This window comes from Ammospiza nelsoni, chromosome 27 (genome assembly GCF_027579445.1).
Source record: "Ammospiza nelsoni isolate bAmmNel1 chromosome 27, bAmmNel1.pri, whole genome shotgun sequence".
Classification (NCBI taxonomy): Eukaryota; Metazoa; Chordata; class Aves; order Passeriformes; family Passerellidae; genus Ammospiza; species Ammospiza nelsoni.
The window spans coordinates 1,997,917-2,008,481 of NC_080659.1; the positions used below are offsets into that span (position 1 = coordinate 1,997,917).

General features: G+C 54.6%; 1 protein-coding gene across 1 annotated transcript in view; it reads right to left on the minus strand.

Moving 5' to 3' along the window:
* Positions 1-1,676: 1,676 nt before the first annotated feature.
* ATP8B3 (ATPase phospholipid transporting 8B3) overlaps positions 1,677-10,565 on the minus strand; it is a 30,885-nt gene continuing 21,996 nt past the window's right edge. The window contains exons 19-27 of the mRNA XM_059489992.1: positions 10,402-10,477; positions 9,875-10,007; positions 9,191-9,458; positions 8,218-8,441; positions 5,964-6,047; positions 5,183-5,422; positions 4,854-4,992; positions 3,805-3,935; positions 1,677-2,081 (exon numbers count right to left, since the gene is read on the minus strand). Of these exons, the coding sequence (XP_059345975.1) occupies positions 1,677-2,081; positions 3,805-3,935; positions 4,854-4,992; positions 5,183-5,422; positions 5,964-6,047; positions 8,218-8,441; positions 9,191-9,458; positions 9,875-10,007; positions 10,402-10,477 (1,700 nt within the window). The remainder of the gene's footprint in view (positions 2,082-3,804; positions 3,936-4,853; positions 4,993-5,182; positions 5,423-5,963; positions 6,048-8,217; positions 8,442-9,190; positions 9,459-9,874; positions 10,008-10,401; positions 10,478-10,565) is intronic.

The window sequence follows — 10,565 nt, forward strand, 5'->3', positions numbered from 1 at the left end:
GCAGGGACAGCAAAGGCCGGAGCTGGAGTGGTGGGGAGGGACAAGGAGGCTGCAGGAGCCAGGCTGCTCTGGCTGGAGAAGAAAAACCAATCAATCAATCAATCAATCATACCTAGCTGCCTCTCCAGAAATCAGGAGATATTTTAAAGTCACACTGCTCGAGTCAGAGCCATCTGGGCTGGTGGAGGTGGCCCTGCCCCTGGCAGAGATGAGCTTTAAGGCACCACAATGCGGGAAATAAATTTGTAGAAAATAGTGTGCACCTGTATGCAAACCTTGAGATAAGAAATGCTGACTCAGAAATGCCATGGAATAGGACAGGCATCGTCAAGAGAAAAATAGAACTAGAAACAAGTTTCAAAGGGTGGCCTTAAAAACAAGACTAGATAGTTTAAAGAAATAGAACTATGAGAGATGCATTGTAATAAAACCCACGAGGAGTAATTTAGATTATTGCCTTTAAAGCATTTACAACACAGTGTTGCAAAAGCTGATAAACCAAAAAACATTTATAATACATTGTAATTAAAAATAACTTCTGCTGTGATAGCACAAATTATAACATCTGTATTGTCTCACTCTTCTCATGAGACTAAAAATAGAATAAAAATTTTTACAACATCTCTCAGTTACCCCATCTCTAAATAAAAAAAACATAATCCAACACCACCCAAACTGCTCCAGGATTCCATGACCTGACAGAAAAACCACAGGACTGACACCAGCCCCTGGTGGAGAACACAAAACAAGGTTCTTCCTGCAGCCACTGCAGCTCAGTCCCCTGTGGGTGGGAATGAGGGGCTGCACCCCTCCAGCCCCTCTCCTGCTCTCCATCGGGGCAGGTAATTAATCCAGAGTTAATTAACAAGTCTGGGCCGGCAGCACTGCCTTTGTGGGTGCAGCCTGGGGTGGGATCAGCCTCACACCACAGGCTCCGAGGGCTTGGCAGAGCCAAGGGAGCTGGGCTGCCAGCCAGGGGGCCACAGGGTGAGGGCGAGCTTGGGGACAGTGGGCAGGGAGGTTGGTGACAGTGGTCAGTGAGCCTGGTGACAATGGGCAGCTGGTGGCAGTGCACAGCAAGCCTGGCGGCAATGGTCAAGGAGCCTGGTGGCAACAATCGGTGAGCCTGGTGTCAGTGGGCAGCTGGTGGCAGCGATCAGTGAGCATGGTGGCAGCAGGCAATGATCCTGGTGGCAATGGTCAGGGAGCCTGGTGACAGTGGGCAGGCAACCTGGTTACAGCAATCAGTGAGCCAGGTGGCAGTGGGCAGCGAGCCTGGTGGCAGAGGGCAGCTGGTGGCAGCGACCAGAGAGCCTGGTGACAGCAATCAGGGAGCCTGGTGGCAATAGGCAGCTGGTGGCAGAGATTAGCGAGCCTGGTGGCAGTGCTCAGGGAGCCTGGTGGAATGGTCAGTGAGCCTGGTGGCAGCAATCAGGGAGCCTGGTGACAGCGGGCAGCTGGTGGCAGAGATCAGGGAACCCAGTGGCAGCGGTCAGTGGCTGTCCCAGCTGTACATCTCTGCAAAGCCACATGTTCCCAGCATGAGAGTCATGGTGCCGCAGCAGGAGCTCCCCAGGCTGGGCCAGCCCCTCTGCAAAGCCACCAGACAGTACTAAAGGTGTCCCCTGGCAGGAGGGACCAGCCAGGTGTGCCCCGGCCCAGCAGGGTGGGGACAGCTACACCGAGGGGCAGCTACACGAGGGTACAGCCAGGGTCCCCTGGGGACTCAGGGCATCTGGGGTGGCCTTGGCACACAGATGGTCCCTCACACGCAGGCCGTCCCCAGCACACAGACTGTCCCTCACACTGTCCCCGCTGTCCCTCACATGCAGGCTGTCCCTCACACGCAGGCCGTCCCCGCTGTCCCTCACACGCAGGCTGTCCCTCACACACAGATTGTCCCTCACACGCCCGCTGTCCCCGCTGTCCCTCACACGCAGGCTGTCCCCGCGGGTGATGAGGCCGCCGTAGCCCTGCTGGTGGGAGAAGGCATAGCTGGAGCGGCGGAAGGAGCCGCGGGGGACGTGCGAGCGCAGCTCCACCGGCGGCTCCGGGGCCCGCCGGGCCCTCAGCTGGATCCTCTGCAAGAGATCAGGGAGATCAGGGTGGGGACAGCTCCATGGAGAGGCCTCAGCTCAGGGGGGACATGAAGGGGATGTCTCATGAGGGCTGAGCAAGAACTGAGACAGGACAGAGCTAAAGAATAAAGCAGGGATTTGTTAAAAGGCCTCAATGGATCCACCTTGGGCAGCACAAGAGCCCAGCCAGGGCTACACCCAAGATGAACCAAAATGGTCACGAAATGCACAACTGGCCACGGGGTCTCTCACTTTGATCAGTTCTGCTCCATTAGCATACTGCAGTTAATTGTCCAATTCCAGCTCCAGCCCATGAAGTCCCTTCTTGTTTTTCTCTCTCCAGCCCACGTTGTTTGTGCTCTTGGGCCTGAGATTTGGATCATTTGTCCTTGGTCCCCAGCTGGAGCAGGAATTGTTTTGTCTCCCTGTTCTGTGCACAGAGCTCACCATCCCCTCATGTGAAGCTCAGACCCATACCCTAAAGCAGCACAGAACCTGAAAAATAGAAAAGCTCAAACCTGAGGCACCAAAGGGAGCATAGGGGCACCTCTACCAGGACATGGCTTGGCTCCCAGCTCTACAATGACCTGATTTTCCATGGGGATTCTCCTGGGGATCTGCAAAGCTCCTCGAGCTCTGGAGCACAGTGTCAACCCCTGCTCCCACATGGGCTGTGGACACCTCCCAGGCAAGCCCTCAGCCCCAGGTGGGACACACGGTAGGCACAGGGACATCCTCCACTGATGCCTCAGGATTGAGCTTTTATATTTTTCAGATTCTGTGCTGCTTTAGTGGGTGGGTCTGGGATTCACATTAGGGGATGGTGAGCTCTGTGCACAGAGCAAGGAGACAAAACAATTCCTGCTCCAGCTGGGGACCAAGGACAAATGACCCAAATCTCAGGCTCAAGAGCACAAACAATGTGGAATGAAGAAAGAAAAACAAGAAGCATGGGACTGCATGGGCTGGGGCTGAAATTGGACAATGAACTCCAATATGGAAATGGAGCAGAACTGATCAAAGTGAGAGACCCCGTGCCTGGTCTGCATTTCGAGACCATTTTGGGTTTTATCTTGGATGCAGCCCTGGCTGGGCTCTTGTGCTGCCCAAGGTGGATCCATTGAGGCCTTTTAATAAATCTCTACTTTATTCTTAACTCTGTCTGGTCTCTGGTCTAGCTCAGCCTTCACAAGGCATCCCCACCAGGACAGGGTTTGGATCCCAGCTCCACCACAACCTCCTTTTCCATGATGGGATGGGGGATGTAGGGACTCTCCCAGGGGGCTGCAAAGCTCACAAAGCTCTGGAGCACAATCTCAACCCCTGCTTCCACCTGGACTCTTCTGAAGGTACAACCCACAACCCCAGTGGGGGTAAGTTCCACCAAGGCTGGGGTGGCACCAGGACCTGCACCAGACCCCAGACCCTTCTGGAGGGTCCTGGAGGACAATTCCTCACTGCAACCAAAAGCAGACCCTCTCCAAGAGCTGGGTCAGGTGTCTTGGCCCAGACCTCCCAGCTGGGCCATGGAGCAATTTTGGGAGAGGCCCTGGAGTTAGAGTTGGTGCCAGTGTCATGAGGGACCACCATGAGTGGGAGCACCAAGGAGAGGTGACATTTCCCAGCACTACAGCCCAGGCTTCCCTGGGGAACCTCCCCTTGCCATCACCCATCCCAGATACTGGTGGGAAGCAGGACCTGCGCTGCCAGTGCCCCCAGCCCTCACCTGCTGGGTGGTGGCTCTGCCCAGGGTGGCACGGACGGCGTGGACAGTGAGCGAGGGCAGGGTGTTGACCACCAGGGACAGCAGGACCACGAGCAGCACGTAGGGGTCAGTCAGGGCATTCCAGCTGGCATCTGCCAACACAGGGGAGATGTTTGGATAGGTGTTCCAGATTGCAAGGCAAGATGTACTCTATTACCATCTCTATGGCAGCTGTCTTTTGTCAAGTGGGCAGTTTTTCCTTATCTCTTCTACAATCACTCCTCCCTCAGGGCAAACATCTGCTGATAACAGCTATTGAATGTCACTGCATGGCTGATAATAGCTACAGCATCCCACTGGGAGATGTGAGCCCAGTGGGAGGAGCCAAGCATTCCTACCAGGATATAATCTAGAGATTCTGGAACACCAGCACAGTTTCTGCACTGGATTCCCCAGAGGAACAGCAGCTGCCTCTTCTTCCACTGGATCTTCAGAGGAAGAGACTGCACCTTTCTACAGGATCCCTGCTCCAGCAGAACCACCCCTGACACTGCAGGAGGGCTGCAGCCACAATTCCAATGGGACTGCTGCCAACAGCCTGACCCACAGGGTGTCAGGTTGGGTTCTGACTCTGTCAGTGTTGGTTTAGTTTACTGCATTGTTTATTTTATCCTTTTCTTTTCTTCCCTATTAAAGAACTGTTATTTCCTGCTCCCATATTTTTTGCCTGAGAGCCCCTTAATTTAAAATTTATAGCAATTTAGAGGGATGGGGAGGGTTTGCATTCTCCATTTCAGGGGAGGCTCCTGCCTTCCTTAGCAGACACCTGGCTTTCCAAACCGAGACAGTAGGGAAGGTGGAGAGGGAACAGGGAGCAAGTGCTGGGGACAGGCCCCCAGCCAGGAAGGTGCTGAGGGCTCTAAAAAGGAGATGGCACCTAAAGTGGAGTTAGAAGTCAAGGTAGAAGTTCAAGAAGTGGCAACAAGGAGATGATCTGCAGGGTGGGAAACAGCTCCTAGCACCAAGGCCAGGGAAGGGAAGGGCCGTGGGGATAACCCAGGGCACCTCACCTGGGAAGCGGAAGATGGCAGGGGCTATCCTGTAGGCATCAACAGTTTGGGTCAGGAAGGAGAAGAGGCAGAAGAGGAGCAGGCTGGCTGTGACCATCAGGAAGGACAGCACTGTCCAGTACTGAGTGTCCAGGACAATCTGTGGGGACAGAGCATCAGTCTCATGAGGGGCGTGGTGACCCTCTTCCATCCAGCTGCTTTGTCCAAATCCCTTCTCCATCCCAGAGACAGCATCCCCCCAGCCATGAAGCCTCTGGGGACAATGCCAGAGCCCAGGGATCTAAAGATCTGCTGTGGGGCAGGATGAGCAAGACCAGATGAGTGCTCACCTCCACCAGGACCGACAGGAGTGCTGACAGGGCCACTGTGACTGAGAAGGACTCATAGTCACCCACAACCCTGGTGCCAACGTGGTCCTCAAAGGCCCAGAGGGTGATGTAGAAGCTGATGAGGGAGGTGCCCACCCCGTGCAGGAGGGTGACACCAAAAACACGGTAATTGAAGAGCTCGTCCTGCTGCCCGACCACGTAGAGCTCAGGGAACTCCAGGCTCTTCTTGGCACTCACATCCTGCTGGGAGAGCATCCCAGAGGGGATGCAGGGATTGGGGCAGGGAGGGAATCCCAGAGGGAATTAAGGGATTGGGGCAGGGAGAGCATCCCAGAGGATGCAGGGATTGAGAGAGGGAAGGAATTCCAGAGGGGAAGCAGGGATTGGGGCAGGGATGGAATCCCAGAGGGAATGCAGGGACTGGGAGAGGGAGGGAATCCCAGAGGGGATGCAGGGATTGGGAGAGGGAGGGAATCCCAGAGGGGATGCAGGGATTGGGGCAGGGAGGGAATCCCAGAGGGGCTGCAGGGACTGGGGGAGCAGGATGGGGCTGTCCCACCCCACACACCCTCTGGGAGAGCTGCACTGGGTCCCTCTGCCCCGTGGCTCTGGGGGGACTGGGGACAGGCACCCCAGGACTGAGGGTGAGCTCCAAATGCCCAGTGAGCTCCCAGTGCCCTGTGCTGGCACCAAGGGCTGTGGAGATGGGGGCAGTGACTGCCAGGCTGGCTCCCAGCTGCCGAGGGTGGCACAGGGCTGGGTGAGCCCGGGGAAGCCATACCTGCTCAAAAAGGCCCACAGACAGCACGGGGTAGGCAGTGTAGAAAATATTGTAGAGTGCGAGGAACCAGCCCTCATACAGAGGCTAGAAGGGAACAGGGAGAAGCTGTGAGCTTGAAGGTGCTTTGGAAAGACTCACAGAGGATGTCCAGGCCCCAGGACACTCAGATCCAAGCATGGAAATCCCCTTGGACTTGCCCCATCCCCTGCATCAGCCCCACATTTTCTGTAGGGTCACGGTACAGACAGAGATGGGGCTGGAGCTTCACATATTGCTGGTCAAGTCACACTTGATGATGGCCCTTGGGATCAAAGCTCCCATTTTGGAGGAAACCAGCTTAATGCACATGGCATCCTGCATCTGTCCAAGCCTGAACTGCAGCTCACAACTGTGAAAGAGGTTTTAGAGTGACTTCTGTGAGCCAGAGAGAAGTTTGATCAAAGGATCCATGTTTACCCCTAAAAGAATTTCCTACCAACGTCATTGACATAGAAAGCCAGAAAGAAAGAAGGATAAATAAGAGAAACCTGCAACTGTCTACTCCAATAAGCACTTTGTTGGTCTTTCCTGACCAATGAGTAAAGTCTATACTTATGAGTCTTGTAAAAGGTATGAAAAGCATGCATGCTATAATAAAAACAGGTTTAAAGCCTTCTGAAAATGGAGACAAATGTATTGTTTTTGTCTCAACTACAACACACAAGGAGATCCTAAGTTTCCCCAGGGTGCTTTCCCAATCCATCCAGGTGAAAAGCAGATAACCAGTGCAAATAACCAGTTGTGCCTCAGTCAGAATTTGGACATGGCAAAGGAGAAAAGGGCACCAAAGTGGTGATGTGGACACGTGTCCCCCAGGCAGCCCCAGGCACAATCCCTGCAGGGGATCCTGAGCAGGAGGGTGTAACTCTGGTGCAGAGACCTCCACTGGAAGAACGTGACCCCTTGTCCTAGGGTGACATTATGATGCTTGTATCCCCATCCGTGTGTTCTGTTTCTGCGGGATATCATGTTCTGTGCCTTCAAGACTGGCTCTGAAGAGCGAATGTTTTGTTTTGGTTTTGTTATCAGCCGCTCTGGGACACAGAGATGGGGCAGTACATGGTGCTGCTTTTGCTTTTTGCTTTGCGCTTGCTCTCGCTTCTGCTTTGCTCCTGCTTTGCTCCTGCTTTTTGCTTCTGCCCATTATTTAGTTTAGCTAAGCAGTCCAAATTTTCCCTGGACTGTTTTTCTTTCCCTTTTTTGGAACCACTCAAACCTGCTCTGGACTGGGACCTGCGAACACCGAGAGTTTGCACCTTGTGGCTGCAGCAGCTGCCCCAGCACCGGAGGGACTGAGAACAGAGCGACCACCCCCGAGAGAGACTTTCTGACTTTGTCATCTTTTTCAGAGCGGTGAAAGAGTGGTGTCATCTGGTATTGTTCATTCTGTGTGCTGGGGGTGCTTTGCCTGTTAAATAAACAGGTTCTTTCCACTTGTCTCCAAGGAATCCTTCCTGACCCAGTTGGGGCGAGGGGCCATGGGTGTTTGCTTTCTGGAGGGGCCCGTTTTTGGAGGTTTTCTCCCAAATTTGCCCATAACCAGGATGTTGGGGAAGATCACACAGGAAAACCTTATAAATATGATTGCCTGGCAAAGGATTTTGAGAATAGAGAAACTATAAGTGAGATTGAAATGAAAGCAAGCTTTGAGATCCTGTAGTTACTGAACAATGGGAAAACAATGATGTGGCTGGCTGAAGGTAATCCCCTTTTGATGGAACAACACCCTCTGCTTGCAGACAGCTCCAAGGGTCTGAGCAGACCCTGCCAGCTTGGCAGAAGGGGCCCAAAGAGGAGTTTTTAGGGTTTAAAATGTAACACAGTATGGTAATGTAATGATTCTTATAGACTGTGTGTAAGTGCTATAGGATTTGTATATTGTACTAGATTGGTTAGTGAGAATTAGAATATTCAACACAGAAGATGATTTATTGTATTGTAACGGGAACTTTGCTCTCTTACCTCTTGCCTCTTAGCTCTTACTTTTCTATGCTCTTACCCCTTTTACTCTCTCACCCTCTCATCCTCTCTCCCCCTCTCTTCTCTCAGTCCTGCTCTGAGCTGTGGCTGGCAGCTCCCAGCAGGGCCCTGCACCCAGGCCCTTTGCAATAAACCCCAAGTTCCACAACCTGGCTGCAGAGATCTCTGGTCTCTGGCTGTCCCAACTGTGCTACCCCCCAGTGCTCCTACCCCAGGACATCCCTGCCCCCCTCACCTGTGCCGTGAATCCGCTGTGGAAAGCGAACCACACCTGGGCCAGGAGGCCGGCGAAGGTCTTGTAGAAGAAGCAGCGCAGGAACTTGCAGATGCGCAGGTAGTTCCAGCGGCCGTGCACCAGGAGCAGGCGCTGCAGGAAGGAGAACTGGGCCAGGGCGTAGTCACTGCACTGCACGGCCTGCAGCCCCTCCAGCCCGCTGATGCCCACCCCGATGTCCGCGGCTGCGGATGGCAAACGCACACGGGGAGCTTTGGGGACAGCCGGGGGCTTGATGGCCCCGTGGGTTGTTGTAGGGGGATACAGGATGGGTAAATGAAGGTGGTATAGAATGGAATCTTATTCCCTAAAGAGTTGCAGCTGAATTTTAACAGGCCACACCTATAGCCAATAAGAAGCGTGTTATAAAAGAGTGGGTTGGTGGGAACTGAGGTCAGTTGGCTACTGCGAGGACAAGGAAGAGTCACTGCCTAGAGGAGCTGCCTACAAGAAACATCAAGGAGGGAAACTAGCAAAATGGAACCCTTGCATTGTAGTGACAATAGAACTCTTGCACTATAATGACAACAGGTTGTCCCCAGGAATGTGAATCTAGGAGTGACAGACAAAGGGAACAAGACTATGTCATGTCCTGGATATTCCAGGCGTGGTGTGAGAGCACAGCCCTGTGTCAGGGCTGCTGGGAGGGGCAGGGATGGCTCTGCCAGCTGCCCACGTTGGGGTTTGAGGGTTCATCAAGGTTCATCCCAGGTGCCAAAAGCACGTGGGCTACCGTGTGCTTATCTTGGGCTGGTCCTGTCCTGTGCCTCTTGCTCTCCTCGCAGCACAGCAATGTGGGGACAGGTTTGGGGCTTCCCCTCCCAGTTCCTCACCCTGAAGGGGAGGGTGAGGTGGTGGAGATGACAAATGGGGCACCACCTTCACCAGGTGGACACACCAACAGAACCCCGGCCTCCCCCTGCCCCAGCCTCACTTTTGATCATGTTGACATCATTGGCGCCGTCCCCGATGGCCAAGGTGACGGCCTTCTTGTGCTTCTTCACCAGCTGCACCATCACGGCTTTCTGCTTGGGGGTCACCCTGCAGCAGATCACAGCCTGGCAGCTGGTGGCCAGGTCCACAAAGGCCTTCTCCACCAGAGCCCCCTGGTCCTGCGAGGCCTCGGCCCTGCCACAGCACAGCCACTGCCATGGCCACCCCTTCTTCTCCTTCAGCACCTCTCCTGTGTGCAGGATTCTGTCCTTGGGGAAGAGCACACGTAGCTGGGACCTCACTCAGAGACCTCAGATCCCCACACCGCTCTCAAATGCCCCAAAAGAGTGAACTCTGGTTTTCCCCAAGCTCATCAGAGTGGGTGCTGTGACCATGAGCCCAGGATGTCCCAGTGTGACCACGAGACCTTGTGAAACCCACCCAGCCTGTGTCACCCCAGAGCACTGAGCAGCTTTGGCCAGAGCTCCCCAGGACCAAATGCTCAGTGCAAAGTTGTTCTCCTCCCCTCCCTTCCTTCCCCAGCCCCAAATGGGCTTTTCCCACCTTTTGGGCAGGAGGAGCACCATGTCCTGCCCGTGCTGGTGCCACCCAGGATTCTGATACTACCAGGGCAGGAACAACCATCAGGCAGGGAGCAGAGAACAGCATCCAGGTGCCACCTTACCAGGAAGTCCCCGCTGATGATGATGGCTCTCTTGTGGCATGGAGTCTCTGGGTGCTGCTGGGAGAGGCTGCATGGGGCATCCCCATGGCCACTGAGGTTGTTGTTGCTCTCCCAGTAAGCCTGGAGGATCTCACTGTGGGAGGAAGGGGGATTGGACATGAGCTGGGGACACTGGGAATGCTGGTGAGGCTTGGTCATCTCAAAGCTAGGGAGATGGCACTGTGGTGGGAACAGGAGGAGCAAAGAGGAAGTTCACTCATATCAGAAATCAGCCTGGTTTAGAGGCTGGAGAGAAGCTTAAATCCTTTCTGGGCAAAGCCTGCCAAGGAAGAGCGTGGGGTGGGAGAAGAAACAGGTGAGGAGGCTGGAAAAGCACCAGATGAAGTCCATGGACATCCAGGCTGGCACAGGGCAGGAGGAGCTCCTGTGGCTGAGCTGAGCTCTGCCCACCCTGCCCCAGCTCCTCTGCTGAGGGTGGCCCCAGAAGGGACAGCAATGTCCTGAGCCAGGGGGGGACGGTGTCTCACCTGACCTCCTTCTCCTCCAGGATCTCCATGTCGTCTGTCAGCAGCCTGCAGGCGTAGCCGATGTTCATCGCGGTCTCTGCAACACCCAGCCCTCAGTGCTCCATGGTGCTGCCCCCAGCCCAGGGCAGCCCCCAGCCCTCGGCTCCCAGAGCCCTTGGTGGGCA